This window comes from Sinohyriopsis cumingii, unplaced genomic scaffold (genome assembly GCF_028554795.1).
Source record: "Sinohyriopsis cumingii isolate HCF-2022 unplaced genomic scaffold, ASM2855479v2 utg001527l, whole genome shotgun sequence".
In the NCBI taxonomy this organism is placed as follows: Eukaryota; Metazoa; Mollusca; class Bivalvia; order Unionida; family Unionidae; genus Sinohyriopsis; species Sinohyriopsis cumingii.
In genome coordinates this window covers 473,210-494,747 of record NW_028316012.1, presented here as the reverse complement: position 1 = coordinate 494,747, position 21,538 = coordinate 473,210, and the positions used below count along the sequence as shown (strand labels likewise).

At 35.3% G+C, this 21,538-nt stretch overlaps 1 protein-coding gene across 1 annotated transcript in view; it reads left to right on the top strand.

The window, feature by feature from the left end:
* LOC149771992 (protein rolling stone-like) overlaps positions 1-18,606 on the top strand; it is a 52,037-nt gene extending 33,431 nt beyond the window's left edge. Inside the window, exons 2-4 of the mRNA XM_089947981.1 lie at positions 14,645-14,861; positions 15,618-15,728; positions 17,877-18,606. Coding sequence (XP_089804107.1) covers positions 14,666-14,861; positions 15,618-15,728; positions 17,877-18,142 — 573 coding nt within the window. The 5' untranslated portion in view covers positions 14,645-14,665 and the 3' untranslated portion in view covers positions 18,143-18,606. The remainder of the gene's footprint in view (positions 1-14,644; positions 14,862-15,617; positions 15,729-17,876) is intronic.
* Positions 18,607-21,538: the final 2,932 nt, after the last annotated feature.

Here is a 21,538-nt window from a genome sequence, read left to right as displayed (position 1 = left end):
TTTCGGCTGTTTTTCAACCCAAATACAAAACTTTATACGAAAATAAACCAAACGCCATACCTTCCTTTGGCATTAGAATATCATCCAGCCTTGACACTACAAATATAGATCTTTCTAAAATTCAGAAAACGTCCATCTCCGAAACACCACCCTGGGTAATTAAACAAACAAAAGTTCTTTTCACGCTACACGATGGCAAAAAATCCGAAACAAACCCTTCTGTCTTCCACAAATCTTACCATGAACTCCTCGCCGAATTTAAAAACTACACCAGAATTTATACGGATGGATCAAAGGATGAGGATAAGGCTGCTGCAGCCTTTGTTTGTGGAAATCACACAACGCAGGTTCGCTTACCAAACGGAGCATCAATTTTTACAGCCGAAATCAGAGCAATAGACCTTGCTCTGCAACATATATAAAAGAAACACATTTTAAACAGTATCATCTTCTCCGACTCGCTATCAGTACTCCAGTCACTACACAATAGAAAACTGGAGAACCCATTATTAAAAAACATACTCTTCAAAAATACCGAGCTGAGTGTCTCCCACAATATAATATACTGTTGGTTACCTAGCCACATTGGCATTAAAGGTAACGAAAAAGCAGATCGCGCTGCTAAAATGGCCCTTTCTCAAGAACCATCTGATTTTAAAATACCATATACTGATTTTAAACCTTGTATCAGAAAGTTCTTTCGTCAGAAGTGGCAGGCATCATGGAATGATGCCGTGAATAACAAACTTCATGCCATCAAGCCAACTCTAGGAGAATGGACTCCTTCCTACAGAACCATTCGTAGGGAGGAGGTTGTCATTGCAAGAATCCGAATTGGTCATACTTATATCACCCACACCCACATACTGAAAGGTGAAGACCCTCCAGAGTGCGTTTCTTGCAATGAACCATTCACTGTCAAGCACTTTATGATAGAGTGCTTTGACCTACAACCTACGCGCGATCGTTATTACATTGTGCATGACATGAAAGAACTTTTTGATAATATAAACATCTCTCGTATTATAGAGTTCCTGAAAGCCGTAAATATTTACCCTAAACTCTGCCTTTTATGCTATCACCTTGTGCAGTTTTATACAATATATATATCGTCCCATTTTAATAACTATTCATCATTTTTACATCTCCCGTTGATCGGGAAGCTTTATTTTGCACCGTTATCATCTTACCGTTATCATCTTACCGTTTTTTAATTTCAATCATTTGTTCTTTTATATCGCTGGTCGATATAGGAACTTTTATTAGTTTTAAAAGATTATAGAAATAACACTTTGTTTGGCGCTAAATAGCCTAACAATGCCGATGCGCCGTTAAAAATCAATCAATCAATCAATCAATCAAAATCCGGTAATGGTCCATTTATCGATACTCGCGTCATTTCGTGCTTCGCATGACCGAATCGCTGAAAATACACAGAACAATCTCCGTATCCAAGAAAACTTCCGGGATAACACGCGACCATATCAACTGAAATAACATCTCTGTGATTGTATTTAGTATTCATTAGTCCGCCGTGTCCATATTCGACACAATTCAGTATTATGTCATTGAGAAAATCAAACCGAGTTGGTTTCCACGAATTTTACTTTCTAGCAAAATGAGCCGCAACTGACGGAACAGTAAAACAGTTGCTCAATAATTCGTCAGTGTCATCAGTATATTGCAGTGCAAGATTTTTCATTTTCTCGTGAAGAGGATTTGTTCGATAAATAACGCCATTTGGTCTCACAAACTGATCAAATTGATTTTTTTCTTCCACGCAAGACTGAAATAACCATGCTGACACAGGATCGTTTTTACTTATTTCGTTAATGAAATCAAACATGTCTCCGGGATAATATTTAACAGTTCGATCTCGTGGAAATATTATTACTGCGTTAGTCCACGAGTGTGAGTTATGATCAATAATTTCGATCGAAACTCCTTTTGATCTATATTTTGATTCATACAAAATCTCTCCTGTTATCGTAGCTACGGTTATTGGAAATTTTAATTTTTTTCCTAACTCAGCGACATCTCTAATAGACGCACCGGTATCTTTAACCATTTCTCCCCACGTGTTTATTATTTTACGTCTTTTATCCGTTAGACCGTTTCCACGAGTCGAAACGGTAAAATGTTCTGTTACTTGTTCAGCCACACAATTTATTTTTGAAAATTTCATCGGCGCTAGTTTATCAACGCTAGGTTTTTCATTTATCACATAGATTCCATAAATAACCGCGGTCACAGGATATGCTCGTTCATAATACGGTTTGTCAATGCCAGTCAATTAGACCTGGTTTGGAATCTTTGCTTAGTATGACAGTTTTTTTATTACCGTGGACATGATAATATTTGTCACGGATAATCCAATCATCTGTTTCTGTCAACACGACAAATTTTATTCTGAATAGATATTTGCGATTATCAAGATAGTTGATGATAATTGCTGCTCGTTTGTCGTTCATCATAGCGTTAATGATATTTTTGTCGCGTATAATCTTGAACGTTGACCAGACATGAGATGCACCATCTGTGTGAAATTCTTTCTTGGCGTCGTGAATTTTATTAATCAAACACTTGTTTTTTGGATCAACCAGATCTCGTATCGGCACGTCAGGAGATATTCTGTCGAGGATGAATTTATCCACGCTCCAGGGCTTTATTCGGGATAATCTATCGAATTCGTTCATTCTATATTTCAGACAAGTATTTAAATTAAAATATTATGTATACAATGTCTCAATGCAGATGGCTCATGGTGGGTTCATTAACTCGTTGTAATAAATCCTGTAAAAAGGAATTCTGCGGACAACACATGCAGTGCGTTAACCGTGGAAGCTTAGGACCAATACCATGTCTGCGATGTGGTACTGGAGTGCGAGGAAAAACAGAATTATGTGGAAAGTGCGGTGGTAATCGATACAGAGAGCTTAAAAGATATTATGACAAAAAAAAATAATAATAGTGAAAATGCTATAAAATCCGTGGAGGATTATCTAACTAAGTTTTCAGACAAACAATGATTTAAACAAATAATATTATCATATATGGAGCAAAATGAATTTGTCCAACATCCTACAATAACAAACTATGAATCAAATATTGATGATATGATCAGAAATTGTAGATTGAAAAAACGATTTGGTTTTATTAATAATCATGGTTGTCTCATATTTACTGTTGGGAAGAAATATCGCTGTCATCGTTTCACATACGAGTGTTTCAACGGATTGATCAAAGATGGTCTTGTGATCGATCACATTGACGGGAACCCTCAGAACAATAATTTATCCAATCTTCGAGCTGTCACACAAAGCGAGAACTCTGCATGTGGTAATACTGGAAGATGTAAGACAGTTTCTAGAAGGGTGATCAAGGCTACAAATACAGAAACCGGTGAAGAGATTATATTTCGATCGATGTATTCAGCTGGCAAATACTTTGATATTAATACACGTTCAGTACAATTTGTCGCGAAAAATATATACAGATCTGCTTTCTCAAAAGTATATAAACAGAAAATCACCTTTCAATATTGTTAATGAGATAAACTATCATTATTACCTTAAATTATATTTATTATTTGGAGTCGCTGTATGTCCCCCTTATACTACTGAATTTTTAATTATGCAAAAGGGAGATTACTTTGTAATATATAGTTTTCTTCGTAAATTTCCGATTTTTAATGTCGTAATTGGTTAGTTTAACCATTTACGTCGTAATTAATTACTCGTAGAAGTATATATATGGTTTCTAACTTACAAAATAGAAAAATAAACTTATTTCCCATCATACAATATAGCGAGTTATTTTTAAACCTGTTATGAGAAATCGAGGCACAACACGCTGTTTTTACTGCAGATATATAAATCTTACAGAAATATTTAAACCGATCTGCAGGTGGTGGTGCTGTGGTAATTGTTAGCGCAAGATCTTGGCAGAAACCGCTGTTTTTAATGCACAAGTATTCATAACCACTGTTTATAATGCAGAAATTTACAATCTATACAGAACCGCTGTTTTAATACAGAACTTTACAATCTATTCAGAAATACAGAAATTTACAATCTATACAGAAATTTACATTCTATTCAGAAATGCTGTAGCTATATATTAACTTCCGAAACATATAATGTTAGATGAATTCGATAGCTCAATCCGTATCGTATTGGACTGTGACGCTCGCGGTCCAGGATCGAATCCCATGACTGACAATTGGTCGGGTGGTTACGCATATTAGCGATTTTTATAATTAATTGGGGCTCCGCCAGCCCCTCTCCGCTCTCAGAACACCCAAACCACATATCACCGGTGGTTAATACATGTTTTGTATTACCTACGGGTTGATTATTGGGGTGGGTGGTTCTGTTAAGCGGAGAAAATGGCCTCATTCATTCATTTCATTGCATACTTAAAGACACATTCATAATATATGTTTGTGCCGTCCTCCTTCTTAGGCCTCTAGACCGTTGTTTGACGGTTTAGAGGCTCTCGTAGAGGGAATATTTCGTGTGCCTGATGAACTTGATAGAATGCGATGGCAAGCTATGAGTTCTTGGTTGTACTGTCCTTAATTAAGATTTCATTCATTCATTGCATACTTAAAGACTCATTCATAATATATGTTTGTGCCGTCCCTGAAACATCCCGACGAACTCGTTAAGGGTTCTATAGGGATATTTTTTTTATTTTAAATATATATATACTAAATAATGAACTACGAAAATATCAATGATGTAATTGTTGCTATTAAAAAATTGGTAAAAGATGGAATTAATATATCTAATGAACTAAATCCTGAAAAAATAGTTTCTGATTTTGAGATTTTACAAGAACGTAAAAACCAAGGAATACACATGCTATCATCTGAATACAAGCTCATGAAACGGATTCAGGCGGCAATGTTTCAGTCGCTAGCTACCGTAGAAGATAATCAGGTGAAGGAATTCGTTCCTCTCTCTGCCGCATTAGAAAGAATTAGATCGCTGTTATCCCACGAGTACGAGGAAAAGAAAACAATTAGTACTCGCATAAGACTATTAAGAAAAATTATGTTAGCGAGTAACCTAGTTGGTGAAACGATCCAAAGTAATAATTCTGATGAAAATGAAAATGACTGCCTGAACACGTAGACCTTTGATCAGAAATATTATTCTGAGATTATATTTATTCTGAATTATTATTTATTCTGAATTATTATTTATTTATTCATAATTTTGAAGGGCTAGTTGGTACTCAGATTTATGTAAAATGATCAAATTTATAACTCTGATGGGTTAGTTGGTATTCAGATTTATGTAAAATGATCAAATTTGGAATTTTGATGGGCTAGTTGGTACTCAGATTTTTTCTGAATTATTATTATATTTATTTCTGAATTATTATTTATTTCTGAATATGATGGGCTAGTTGGTACTCAGATTTATGCAAATCAATCAAATTTATAACTCTGATGGGCTAGTTGGTACTCAGATTTATTCTGAATTATTATTTATTTCTGAATTAGTATTCTTTTTTCTGAATTATTATTATTTATTCATAATTTTGATGGGCTACTTGGTACTCAGAATCATGCAAACCAATCAATTTCAAAATTTTAATGGGCTACTAGGTACTCAGAATGATGTAAAATGATCAAATTTGTAATTTTGATGGGCTACTTGGTACTCGGATTTATTCTGAATTGATTTATTTATTTCTGAATTTGATGGGTTAGTTGGTACTCAGATTTATGCTGAATTATTATTTATTTCTGAATTAATTTATTTATTTACTGAATTAATTTGGTTTTTTTACTGAAATTTAACAAAATTGTACAAATTTCTTAATTTTGAGTACCATTTACCCCATCAAAATGAAGAATTTCTTAATTATTTCACAAAATACAACAAAATAGTACAAATTTCTTAATTTTGAGTACCATTTACCCCATCAAAAACATAAACTTGTACAAATTTCTTAATTTTGAGTATAATTTACTTTATTTTACAAATTATTTATTTACTGAATTAATTTATTTATTTACTGAATTAATTAATTTATTTACTGAATTAATTTGTTTTTTTACTGAAATTTAACAAAATTGTACAAATTTCTTAATTTTGAGTACCATTTACCCCATCAAAATGATGAATTTCTTAATTATTTCACAAAATACAACAAAATTGTGCAAATTTCTTAATTTTGAGTACCATTTACCCCATCAAATTTACAAAATTGTACAAATTTCTTAATTTTGACTACCATTTACCCCATCAAATTTACAAAATTGTACAAATTTCTTAATTTTGAGTATAATTTTACAAATTATTTATTTCTGAATTATTATTTATTTCTGAATTATTATTTATTTCTGAATTTGATGGGTTAGTTGGTACTCAGATTTATGCAAATCAATCAAATTTATAACTCTGATGGGTTAGTTGGTATTCAGATTTATGCAAATCAATCAAATTTATAACTCTGATGGGTTAGTTGGTACTCAGATTTATGCAAACCAATCAATTTTGCAATTTTGATGGGTGAGTTGGTACTCAGACTTATGTGAAATGATCAAATTTTCAGAAAAAAATAAAATATTTTAAAAAAGATGAATTTTTCAACAGATATATTTTGCACCAATATTTATTTATTTATTATTTTTTTAAGTTGATCGACTTTGATAAAGGAGTGTGCATAATTTAGAATCTGATCTCTGTTACAAATGATCTCGATAATATGTTCTCGACGGAGTTCATCTAACTGTTCTTGTGTTAATAAGAAATCCTCGTTTCCGTGTTCATCAATAACTAAATTAACGTTAAATTGCTCTGTGTTTTGTGAAAACGCTGTTCTGATGGCGTTTTCAAGTGCTTCTTTGTCATGTATAAAAACCCTCACGTGCTGGTACATTATATAATATTTACTGGATCTTTAAAATCAAAGATCTACGATTTCACATACAGATTTATTACAAGCTCTTCTCTACGTAGGTCAATTAAGCGATTAAGGTGGTCCGTGAGTTTGAAATGTATTCGTGACAAATACTGATTATGTGTGCGTAGATAAACAGGATTGGTTGGTACTTGCACGATCAAATCGCCAGGGGGAACTTGTGGTGTGAACGTGTATAGGATGTATCCTTGTTGAGCCTGATTTGATTTTCCAAGATCTATTTGATAACTGCCTTCGATTACGTCACAAACTAGATTGACTGCGATTGTCGACGTTATATTAACGATTCCCGGAGATACGTGTCTGCCGCCGCCGAGTGGATCATTATTATATCTAAGAACAGTTGCTGGTGGAGTTATTTTTGTCCATGCATCAAGTATTTTAGGAAAGAACTCATCAATGACATCATTGACAGATTTTCTTAGTCCATTTGGATTATAATCAGGGAACTTAAACGTTACAATGTCAGCTTCGGGTATTTTGTATTTGGTTGCGAAAAACCTTCTATAATCGCCTGATGATTCAAAAACCATGTTTATGATTCTGTTATGAAAATATTCAATGGTATCAGCTATATGATTTAAAATTTCTATTCGTTTAATAATTTCTTCACGCGTAGATGTCAAATCAGACAAATATTCATGAAAAAGAACACGTAAATTATCTAGTTGTTCTTTATGGTCTGAATTTATGATATCAATGACGTTATTGATATTTATATCGTAAAATGAATTATACAGGTTATTACCGTCATCAGCGTTGTGTACAAGCCAATAGTATTCACCAGTTCGCTCGACACGAAATTGATCACGTTTATCCCATACCCGTTTTTCTATGTTCCACCAAAAACTTGTGTAATTCATTTTAATATTATGATGAAAACTCTTCGTCGATGTAAAATCAGCCCGAGTTGGTTCTATTATCTGTGCAGGTATTTGTGGTGTTATTTCAGGCCAGCCTAGCACGGATCTGATTGAAGGTTGATAAATATCAACGACGTAATCAGGCGAGTTTATTTCAATCGTCGAGGACAGCGTCGGCTCATGAACATTAATCGATATTTTGGCTTCTTTTCCTGTTATTGATTTTATTCTACGCGCAAATTCATCATTGATTTGTTCGACCTCATAACTACCAGTTGGTATTCCAACAACAATCCAGTCAGGTGTTACATCGGGTTTGTTTTTATTAGCAAATACAAGCAAATTATTTGCTGGTGTACCGTTAAATGATCTCGATCTGATATTTGGCCAGCTGTAATATACTCGTAATTGGGCTAGCGCAATTTCATTCGCGAGAATTGAGTTGGAAAATTGATGTTAAATTCAGGATTAATCGAGCTGAGCGAGATCATCGTGGTCTTGTGCGGGGTTGTGTTCGTCACGATCTGCTGCAGTAATTCCGTCATTATTGATACTCGTACCTTTAATAACAGCGCCGTTGTATACGCTGATCATCATTGAAAACTCAAAATCGGATATAATTCCATCATTGAGACTCGCTGATAACAACGAGGATAACCTCGTGTATGCGACAGTTGCTATGTGTAATTTTATCTTTTAATTGGATAATTTTTCATTCGTGCAAGTACATATTTTTTTTGCAATGATATTAAGCACACCTGCAATTGTCGTAGTTGCACAAACACAAATAGTCACAGCTACTGGTGCCATCATTGTTATCGCGGATAATATTATTCCAGCTCCAGCAACAACGGCGGATACCGAATAAACAACAACGTCGATGATAACTAATCGTCGTTGATACTTTTTTATTTTTACTGTATATTGTTCGACTCGATCTTTCAACGCTGCCTGCCATTCACGCGCTTGATTGTACCTAAATCTTTGAACGTCGATAGTACTCATTATATTTTATGCCGTAACCAATTGAGGTATTTCAGCTACAAATTCCAAACACCACCAGAAGGATGTTGCGGTTAATTTCTTATCAGCTGCTTCCAGAATAAATATTCCCTCGGTTCCGTTATTTAATATGACAGATACAACCCCGGAAAACTTATCAGTTAAATGACGCCATGGATACGTTGTAAATATTTCAAATTTTGCAGCACTAACCACAGACAGCCTGTACACGCCAGTGACTGTTGCAGTATATCTAATGGTTTTACTTTGCTGCGACCATGTTGCGAATCCCGATGATACCGTGCATACGATGTTGGTAATATGCCCGGAAGTTATTCCGGCTGGGATTTTAATCAGACTGGTTTTATTAACGATCTCAGGAATTCCCGCTACGATGTTTTGCTGTGTTTGTTTGATCGTGTCTAGGTTAGTTTTGATAACAACGAGTTTCATGTCAATGGCGTGCGGAGTGCCAAAGAATTTATCTATGGATTCGTCGGTTTTTTGAAAATTTCTTCGAAATCTTCCAAAAGCGCCTACGTGAACGTCATACTCGGCCCGCAACGTGGATAATTTACCATCTACGGTGCCATAGTTGACGTCGACGTATTTTTTGTTGCTGCGTCTTCGTCGGATGTTGGATCTCTTAAAACCACTAATTTATTTCCGTTCATGCTAAGTTCACCTGTCATTGTGTCACCGGTATTTTTTACACGATTAGCAACAGCTGCTGTAATTTGATTTCTGATGGTTGTAAACGACATACTTGAATCCCTAATTCTGCCGCTGTCAGTAAACACGGGTATATTATCCGTAACTGCACCAAGTACTCGTCGAATTATATCATTCCATTTGATATTGCTGGTTTTTAGTTTACCATATCGATCCTGAAAAATAACAACCTCATCTGGGTCAACTCCAGCCAGGTTCATAATATCAGCGAGGTCATCTTTAGTTGCGTACTTCGACAGATCAACGTCGCCGGGTTTTTTCTTAACGCGTGAAGAAGATCTTCCGTAAATATCAACCATTATAATCTAAAGATCTGTTTAAAACGCTTTACGCGCAACATAGCGGTTGCTTGTATAATCATGCACGACTTTATGTGGCGGTTTGGATGATTTTGATATAGCGTCAAGTACATTAATTACTTCACGGCCGCATATTGGCGGATCTGTCATTGTTTGTGTGGGTAGCTTTGAATACCAAACTCTACAACCAGAGGTTGTTGCGTGAAGTGGTGCAACATACTTGATAAATTCAACAGGTGGATCTAACCCGTATGAATCAAAATAAACGATTCCACGTGGATCAACCGCGTATGATACCCAATGAGTACCAGGTCCGCAACGTTTGTCGAGATTAATAATACCTGTTTCGAGTTTGTTTGGTTGTTTTGGTAATTGATCTCGCATGAAAACACCTCTAAAGGCTTTTATTTTTAATCGTTTAGCAGCATCAAGTAAATCAAAATTTGATGCTGGAACGTCTAACGTGGAAGCCTTAGACCTCTTCCCCAACGAGATCCTGGCAATCTTAATCTGCGTCCCTTTTTTGTATCCATTTCCTGTTGCTTTCTTTAGAGCCATTTCAGCAGCTGTTCCAACAGCACCTAACGCGGCTGCTTTTGCTACGGCTGGAGTAGCAGCAGCTATTAACGCTGGAATAAGCGCGAGAAGTGGAAAAATACCGCCTGTTTTAATTGAGTCGTTAACCGCACCCGCAGGGAGATTGAGTTTGACGCCTGTTTTTGATTGTTTAGCGTCGTTGAAATGTTTAAGCTGGCGTTCTGATAATGGTAGTTTATTTTGACCACCCGTGATCTGATCTCGCTTTAGTGATATTTTCATTCCGCAGTTTTTTGCTGAATTTGATTGAAGGTTTTTAATCTGACCAGGAGTCAGACTGACACTAACGTGATGATATGGCATTTTATGATTATACTCGTGTTCTTAAATAACATGATTAAAGATTTTCCACTGGTGCATCAACGACTCTCATTCGACCACTACCACCTTCAAGTAACATGCCTTTATCGCTGAGCATAACCGCGATTGCTTTGTATGTGCCGCGAACAAGTGGTGGACCAGCTATATCAGGAGGAGGGTTAGTAACACGAGCTCGAAAGTGTATATCAACGACAGATTGTTTGGATAAATCAAGATGTTCCAAAGAAAAGTAATAAATCTGATATAGTTTTGTAAAATCTAAATGTGATATTTGCAGCCCAGTATGTACGTTTTGATCACGTCCCATGAATGACATCAAACGATGATATGCACGCGCTACGTGATTTTGATCAAAATTTAACAATATATCCTCAGCCGGTTCTTGATGTCCATTTATCCGCAAGGAAACTTCATTAACTCCAAGGATGTCAAATATCATATGTGAGCGTTGCTGATTACTCGTCCGAGCATTATCTTGCAGCGCAATAAAAATATGTCGCGGCGCAGAAACACCTTGCTGTGATGCTATATTCCATGTAAATAAACCATTAATAGAACTTTGAATAGCATCTGTGGTTACTGTTAACCATGATATCAATGATTTACCGCCTTGATCCATAAAAGAAAGTAATTTTTGTTCTTCAATAATAGATGGAATCATTACTGGCATCCACGATGAAAGTTTTGCTATATTTACTTTACCATCAGCAACACCAGCACCTCGCCAGATTGCATCATTATCATCACCTTTTCTTACGAGCACAATTGTGTGTTTAGCTCCAAAGATGACCTTTCTAACATTTCTGCAAAATCCAATAATATGAGAAATAATCGAATTGCACATGAGAAATTTATATTATCTCCCGACAACGTCGCTCGACGTGTTGCAAATCCTAGGTTGTAAGTCGCATTAACACTTTTAATAATATCAAATTCACCTGCTGGTCTATATTCATGCTCAAAGTCAACTGGTTGATTAACAACTGAAATATTTTGTGGTGCTCGTTGCTTAGTATATTGAACATGATCAGCGCTGTCAATAATATCCTTAGCAAACATCATTTTTGGACCGGCTGATCTTGTGTAATCATCAGAATATCTCGCTAGACCAATTATTGCTGTAGCAACATCGACATCCTTCTGAATTGATTCAATATTTTTTCCATCAATCATGTATGTGGCGCTATCAAACAGTGCCATAATCCCGTTGTTGACAAAACCAACACGCAAATTAGCAGCATATGGCGTATTAGCTACAACATTTGTTACAAGTCTACCTTCTACTTCAATAAACGCCTCAGCGGGCAAGAAATATCTACTTGTATCATGAACCTGTAATTCGATTCTCCCCCGCTGATTTGGTTGTCTTGCTTCATAGGAATAAAATTGATAATCACGTACCGATTCATCTTTGAGGACCGGTGCATCCATGTCAAATGCTGGGTCGGACATGCGTTTGAACATTTTATTGTAATTATCATTTTTCCAAATGGTGATCATCGTCGACGAAGACCGCTTCCTGCTATTAAATTTGCTGTTAAATTTCTTTCTGCTTCTTCAGATAATTCCGCTAGTTTTTGATTTGCAGCTTGATTTATTATTTTACTGACATTTGCTGGCATAACCTCAGTACTTGCCAGTTTTACTGGTGGTTGTTGTTTTCCTCTTATTAATCGTGCTAGTCTATCTTTGATCGCCGAGAACGCCTTACCAGCAACATTGACAATTGCACCAGGAGCTTTTTCACGAATAGCCTCAATAGCCTTCATACCTAATTGTTTTGCAATCGGTATTGCTTTTGGAGCCATCCTTCTAAATAGACCCTGAATAACATCACCAAGTCCATCTCCGTAAATTACTTTGTAATTTGGCAGTCGTGAGTTTACTACCCTGACCATGATCGGTCCACGTTGAGCAGTATGTATAATCATTTTTATATACTGATTAATTAATTGTTTAGTCGCTGTGATAATCATCAGCAATTTCATCAATAAGGGAACGATAAATGCTGCGATCCATAATACCACCCTGAAATAATCTTCGACAAATATCAGATATTTCATTGGTTATTTCTGTTGAGTTATTTATTGCTATTGAACCGAGATCCACTTCAAAATCAAAGTCAGTTTGAGATGAATCTGAGATCAAACAAACGTCTTCACAACGGATGTAGAAGTTATCATAATTCGTGGTCAGTCAATAATAGATTATGAATATGATTGTTTCATTAAGTTGGTTTTTACGGCGGTTCAAGGATATCATTTAAAGATATCAATCTTAAGCAGATAAATGTGAAAACAATCTTCCCAAAAATGCCAGCTCTATTTAAGCTGCATGACAATAGAAACAAGTATTGATTTCAAATCAAGGGATTTGTCTACGTGATTTATTAATAGCCCTTGTGATTTGTTCTATGTAATCAAACCAAATAAACCATGGTGGTGTTCTTGTTCCTGAAAGGGAACCCTACATGTTCTCCGCTAAGTACATTGCAAAATTTGCACTTCTGCAGACGTTTTACGCGAATTTATACCGTCCACACTCGCTTATAGTTGAGGCAAACTGCAAACAACAAATATCCTGATCTGCCGTAGCATAATACGCCTGCAGAACAGGGTCTATATTCTTTGATCAACTGTTTACCCATAACAGACTGCATAGACCCAGATCTGATGCGTATTATGTGCCGGCAGATCTGGGTCTGTGCAGTTTGCAGTTGGACTCGTCTTATAAGCGAATAATACCTTATATTGAATAAGCGAATACTACCGTACATTGTTGCACTTCGTGCAACGGATTTTCTTTCCAAATATTTAGGTGGATATGATATAGTGAAACTATTAGAGTTTGTACACCTTTCATTTCATTACTTGTAACGAGGTTTTGCTTGCCATTAACATGACTTCACATCTGAAAAGTTAACCCCCAAAAAGGGTTGATGATAACGGAGAGTTCGGGTTGAAATAATACACCATGTACCGATTTGCTAGTTTTTGGAGTTTGTGATTGTTTTATCACTGACGTGGATCATATTTCATCCTCCTTTTCGTCAAGTGAGAGGTTCAAGAAGTCAACCCCCGACAATATTCTTTGAATGGAGGTCATAAACTGTGAAGCTTGAGTTTGATTTTGTAACACTCAGCGAATTAATATTGGCTTTTCATGAAAGTCCGTTATCATTTTTTGAAACAAAATCTCAAGGTTAAGCGTATAATTCTGATCAGTTTTTATGTGTTGTCTAAATTTGGTTGCGTGGTTTTATTAAATGACGTCGTGTTGAATATCAACAAATTACTTACTAAATGTTAGATGGGGCTTTTATGTTGAAGACGTGCTGCGTATTTATCGATGTGCAAATTTTACCTAGACTATTAAAAATGAAACATTTATCAGATAGATATAGATAACTGAGAAGTAAATACATAAATACGAACTGTTTTAAACACACTTTCTTATTCGTATCTTTCTGTCTCTTTGATTTCTTTCTTTTATCTATGGGTTTTGTAAAATATCAGCAGCTGCAGTTTTAATTGTTACACCGTTACCATCACCATCACTACTACTACTACATATAATAATAATAATAATAATAATAATAGTAATAATAATAATAATAAGTAAAGGCTTAAAAACATACAAGTAATACTGTTTCCCCGCATCCCCAAATGAGACAAACATGTTTCAGGTAGAGCGATAGTTCAAAACTGTTTTAACAAACTTTAATCGAGACGGCATTTACTAACCAAATTGGCGACATTAAGAACAGCGACATGGAGTAACGTTCCGTAAGAAGATTTTGGCGACATTTAAAAATAAGCTATGACGACATTTAAAAATATTATAACTTCAAAGCTACTGGCGACGTCCAGACCTTATATTTCTTTCTTCCAGTGCGGAACCTGCCTAGCTCAAATGATTTGGTTGCTACCATGGACACTCTACTTTCTGGTGCTGGTGCCGGTTGATTATACATTATACAATCCCCATGGGGGTACCAAATGGTTCGCCTTCCTCACCCACTGGGATTATATGTTAATACCTGTCACATCTGCCTGGGATTTGTCCTGCACTGTCTATATTGCCTGCAAAAGAAAGGACATCATAAAAGGTACAGGGTAAAATAAACCTATTCAATTCTTTCTGTTTCCCATTTGCTCTCAACAAAGCTTTTTGAGTCCACATTTTATAGAACTAGAAGAATTCTCAATTGACAACAAGGTCAGTAAAACAGTCTGTGATGAACGAGGTGGCTGTTCAATTTATACATGTTATTAATATAATGCCAACCATGAATTTACAATAAATTCTTTTTGAACCTTGGCTGTGTAAGGAAAGAGTGTTCATTTGTCGTTTAGAAAGAGATTAAGACCATGAACACGAATGGATACAGCTTATTGTAATCAACAAATAATTCAGAGATGACAAGCCATTTGGTGACAGAGTTCAAATATTATTGAGAGCCGAGGAGTACTAAAGGAATCGTAAGTACCAAGATTATTCATGATCCCAGCTTACACGAATATAGTAGTAAAGTTCTGAATGTAAAGTCGCCTAATGCAAACATGCGTAAGGGTTTTATGGGTTTCGATGACATTTTAAATACATTTTTTTGTATTATCATTACGCGGAAATGGGAGCTAAGAGCGATTCCCAAGTATACACTGTGGCAGCCAATATGGGTTGGGCTGGGCAGGCTCGGAAACCTGGAACCTTTCGATTACGAGACTGGCGGTCTCCCAACTGTGTGGGACGAGGGGGTGGGAAGTAGAAGGTGTTAGGAAGAGATTAATGGGTTATATTCGATCAATCTCTAACCATTAATATGTATCAGACTGATAACGAATATTGTTTCCTTTCTCTCCAGATGAATGTAAAGACATGACTTGGTATACACAGACAGAGTGGATACTGTACAATATAATCAATACTGCAGCGATAGTCGTTACCACGTTGTACTGGACACTGCTGTCATTTAGTGAGTTCGTCTTTATGCACCGTAAAAATTGCGCTGATACGCTGTAACTGACTTCCATTCTTGTGTCATTATGTGAGTGAGATGCTTAGCTGGTTACCTAGTATGTTGATAATTAAGTGGGTTCGTTAGTCTAACAGACAGTCCGATATTTACCTTCATACCAGTACTTAATTAACGACTTAGCCCATTATGTTATATATATATATATATATATATATATATATATATATATATATATAAGTCAACAAGCTTTGTAAACTTTAACAAATAATTTATTTCCCTAGAAAAACAACGTGAAAAACAGAAGTGAACTGAACGGTTTTGCGAATCAAATCCCAAAAAACAAATCCAAGAATAAAGCAAGAATCAACCTCAAAAGTCCTAGTAATAAAGTATCCCTTGGTCAGCGTTGTCCTCATGTGTCAACAGTTCTTTGTTGAATCACCGAAAATAATATTCCAGTTTTTGAAGGCCAGGAGCTAGGTCAGTGTTAGATACAAATCTTCTATAATTAGGTGTTTACTAAAAACAGTCAGGTTAAACTGAATGTCTTGAAAATGTAAAATCCAATAAATAAAGTTACAATACAAGAGGATGTAATGGAATTAAAAAAAATTAAAACTGTCAAACAAATAATTAAATTACATCAAAAATTAATTATATCAAATACACATAACTTTATATGCAGCACACACACACACACACACACACACACACATATATATATATATGGTACTTAACCTTCTTGATAATCTAGCTATGATATGGAGAAAGGCTTTAAATGTTTTTTGTCTTTTATGTTTTCTTTTTTCTGACAGAGACGAAAATCTGTATTCATCTCATAATGTCGCAAGCTTGAGAATTGAATGTTCGATTTTAACATTACATCTCACCGTGAGGTTGCGGGGTTTCTTATTCGTTTACACACAAAAATACCATAAGCATTTATGTACAAATCAATACATTAATTTCGGGGAATGTAAGGGACAAAAAGATACAGAACTGTATGTATACACGGATGTCAATACCAGGATGGCATATTTCTGTTTGCCACTTTTACCACTCAGATGTACGTATTTGTGTATAAACTATTGATAACTTGAGCATAAAGGTTACAGTCCTGTACAGTTATGTGAAAAGATCCTGTTGACGCTCACGTTGTCCACCAACCCGCGCAAAAAGTACGCCACGATATTTGCAAATTATTTGAAGAAGAAATGGCCTCTCAAAACATTAGGATAATGACACGATACATTTTTATATAAAGCTTTTAATCAGAGCCAAATTATCGCTTTTTTAGGAATCAATTGATAAATGAAGTTAGGTGAACCACATATGGATAAATCCCTTGCAAATATTCATTTACCAATGACGAAAAACACCGATGGTTAGTTAATACCTGCGATGACGTCGATGATAATGATTGTCCTTTGTCAGTAAATTTTTAATCTTCATTAACGGGGAGCGGTATCTAAGCTCTTTTAAACGTTGAATGTTTGTAATATTGATCTGAGAATAAAATGTTTTTTTATCAACTAGAGATACCCGTAAACACCATTCTGTTCTCGTGTGTCTTTACAACTCTCCCAGTCAGATATATTCAAATTTGAATTTTAGTGATTTTTGATGAAAATGGTTTCCTGAAAGTAGACACCTGTGATATTAATTGTATTTAGTGACTTGGAAATATATACAAGAAAAATAGTGTCTACAAAACAGTGTTTGTTCAAGTCAAAGAAAGACAAAAAGGAAAATAAATATTTGCCGAGCTTTTCCACAAAACTGTTTTTGATTGGAGATACGTAATGTACAATAGGTATTTCATTAGAAACACGAATGATACAACTGTTGAGAGAGACAGCAGAGAGAAATAGAGAAATTCTGAGTCACAAATCGATCGATCGAATTAGTTTTAAATCAGTATTAGATAATTTGCCTTCAGACGTTGATGATAATAGCACCAATTAGTAACGAATCTATAATTGTGTCTTTTAATTATGAATATGTTTTCTTTCATATTTTGTCACTAAATCACTAAAATTCGATCTCAAAACGGAATTCATATTAATCCTCGTCTCTTTAATTAAATTTAGCAAATGAGCTTGAACCCTACATTTAATGTTACCCTATATTGGTATTTCATTTCAGGCGCTGACTACGCTAGTATCAACAAACACGCGATTAATATGGTATTCGTGGTCTTAAACATGTGCATAACGGCAAAACCCATCCGCCTTTTGCACGCTTACCAACCAATGTTATTCTGCTTTGTGTACGCCATTTTCTCTGTCATTTTCCAAAAGTCAGGAGGTGGAGCAATTTATGACCCATTAGACTGGGACATGCCTGGAAAGACAACTAGGCTCGTCGTGGTTCTTCTGTTGATAGGAGTTCCATTTATCCATTCAATCTGATTCCTCATTTTCAAATTCCGGCAGCTAATCAGCAGGAAATGGTGCAATCGTAAGTCCACACAGGTGACAGACAGTGCCTTTGAACAAAGAGAAATGGTTGATAAAACGAATTTACAAGCCATTTGACTACATCACCATTCAAAAACGATATAGAAAATAACTAGCTGTATAAAATGTAGAATCATGCAATAATTTAATACAGAGCTTTTAAAAACCTACCCAGTCTGAAGTAACAAACTGTAACCTTGTTGTATAGTCTGACATATGTGATAGTTTGAATAGCAATATGATTATTTCAGTGCTGAAACCAGAGATAGTTTGATGTATGCAGGAGACCCCACCCCACCAACACCGGCCTTTCTTCAAGTAGATTGTTCAAGTGAAAATTCAGATCGAATTATGTTTCACTTTTCTATGCTATATTTAGAGAACTTTCAATCTTGATTAAAACTTAATTTTGCCAAGCTGATTTTTATTCTGTTTTCACACGAATATTCACCATTTACGATAATTGCATTTAATTACTTTGTGTTGTCGACTTCTTATAGTCCAGAAAGGATGCACTTCAACAATGGTCGCTCTATTGTTTGCCAGAACTCTGAATTTTAAGATTTTATGTTGACTTCGCCAAAATATGTGATGTTTCACTTTATTCTACAAATAAAAGACAATGCAAGCAGAATCGCTGTTTTTTACATGTTAACCGCTTTTGGTTAGGCGGTCAACCTAAATTGTTTAACTCCATAATACACGCGACTTTCACTCTTTAAAGACATAAGGATTACAACTTATCCTAATATGGTTGAAAATGAATTTCCAATTAAATTAAATAAACAAGACACATCTAAGTGATGGTTTACCTTTAATATTTCTTCTTTACTCAATGATAAGGTCAATTATCTTTAAATCCACGAGCTATGGGAATGGCAATAGTATATCATTATTGTCATCTTCTCTATATTTTTTTTCAGATTCTGTTTTAATGGATTATTAGGTTTTTTCGTTTTTATTTTACTCACTTCGCCATTGTTCCACATTTCACTAACACTTTCTAAACACTTATGTTTTACTTTTTTCCCACAATATGTTCACAATGTGGCAAAAGTATGGACATTTTCATTTTGATTTTGTTTGAGCTGTCGATAACTTTTTCTTTACATTTCTTTAATGTTATTTTAAGGTTTGATGCCATTGCAGTTGCACAAATAGATTTTGGCTCCATAATGGTCCTGATGCCACTATCGTCTACTGAATTCAAGTTCTCTTTCACAACATTTAGAGTTGGCTTGATATTGTCTGCTACGACTTTAGAAGTTAGTTTCTGCATTATAAGTTTGTATCTTATTTTTAAATGTGAAAACAGCTGTATATCAACCTTAACTTTCAAAACATTTCTGCAATAACTGGTGCTGGTAATGTTTGCCTCTGGCTTTTTCCACGAATCCAATATCTGTAAATCTGATTCAATTTCAAATGCAGTTTTCCAAAATCTTTCCATTTCTTCAATCTTATTTGTGATGCCTATTTTGACTGAGGGTTGCTTCTTTTTATTATTTCCTTTTCTTCGTTTTACATTTTTAGTTCTTTTTCTTTTAATTTTGTCTTCATTTTGTCTTTGTTTACCTTTTATGACGGCTGGCATTTTCCCAGTGTGTATCTTTCATCAAGTAATTAATTCATTTCTTCTCATTGTTTTCATCAAGCCCAACATGTATTTTGTGGTTCAACCACATTATTAATTTGTAGCAAGGCGTGGTGGCTGATAGTTTTCTTCCCATTTGCTATCAAAAACAGTAAAAACTCTCTCAGATGTAATGTTTGTGGTAAGGATTTCTCCTCTGTTTCTATGCCTTTTCCAATACTTTCTATTGGTAACTGGTCCTTTCCAAGTCGTTCCAAAATAAGAAGAAGGCAATGCATTACTGTTTCAAGAGCTTGCTGAGATACACTACCTGCGTTTTGATCATCTGTTTGTTTGAACATTGTTGCCCATGTTTCGTCTTTCACATTTTGATCTGGATCTACACATTCCTGACCTTCAATCAATATTTGCAGAATTTTCAAATACTACATTAATCCTTGAATGGAATAGTTCAGCAACCTGAATCTTTTTGTATCTTCCCCACAAAAATGTTTGGAAATATCTCCCTTATCCAGCCTGAATAATTCAGTGAACAATGCTTTGCATACTGCTTTCCCCAGTTTATTGGCACCGGACCTATCATCATCTTTTAACTCTCGTTCACATGCCAAAGACTCTACAATTTTTAGGCTGACATCATCTGCGAACTTCACAATCAGATGTAGGTTGCAGTGGTAAATACCGATATCGACAATTTCATCTTGAATGTCAGAGTCTCAGTTTTCCATTTTTCAACTACTGTTGTTAAAATTTATTTTTTCCAGGTGGGAAGTTTCTACTTTAAAGGATGTTATTGGCCCTTGGTCACTCATTCTATTTTAATACATTAGAATAATGTAGTTCCAACCTCGTTATCATTTGTATTACAGACAAGTTTCACCGCTCCGGTGGCCTAGTGGTTAGAGCGGCCGCCTCAGATGCGGGAGGTTGTGGGTTCGATCCCCGGCCGAGTCATACCAAAGACTTACAAAAATGGTACTAACAGCTGCCTCGCTTGGCGCTCAGCATTAAGAGGTTAGTGTTAGGACTGGTCGGCCCGGTGTCAGGATAATGTGACTGGGTGGGACATCATGATACATGTCTGTGGCATGATGCCCCAGTGCTAGATATCACTATAAACTGCCACATTGCAGATATCGTAGCGATATGACTGAAACATTGTTAAAGCTACGTTAAAAATCAAAATCACACATCACATCACAGACAAGTTTCAGTTTATCAACATTCTCGTAGAAACTTCCAGCCCTTAATAAGTGAAGCTGCTCTTCCAAAGCAAGTTATTTTTATTAAGTATATTTTCTATCTTCCTGGGGTTTTTATTTTACAACTCCGAAATTTTTGTCCCCTTTTCTCTTTCTTTATCAGCATTATGGAGATTAGTGTTTGCATAATGCATCTGTCGTTTTACCTATTTGATGGTTACTTGTAACTCAATTACCCCAACAGAAGCTTCTTCAATTTGTTTGTGTGTGATTTATTTGACACTTTGATAGTATCTAATTTTTTACTAACAGCTTGTATTTCATATTCTAGTTTGAATACCTCAGATTCTTTATGTCTTCCTGATCCTTTAGCACTGTGTACTTCATTTTTCTTTTTTCAATAATTGTTTCCTTCTCCTGCCGTTTCGTTGATGCATTCTCAAAATCTCGACCGATTTCATCACAAATTGTACCCTCATCTTGAAAATCAATTTTAATATATTCATTTTTAATTTTCCAGTCTTTTTTTGTTGTTTTGTTTTCCCAGTCTTC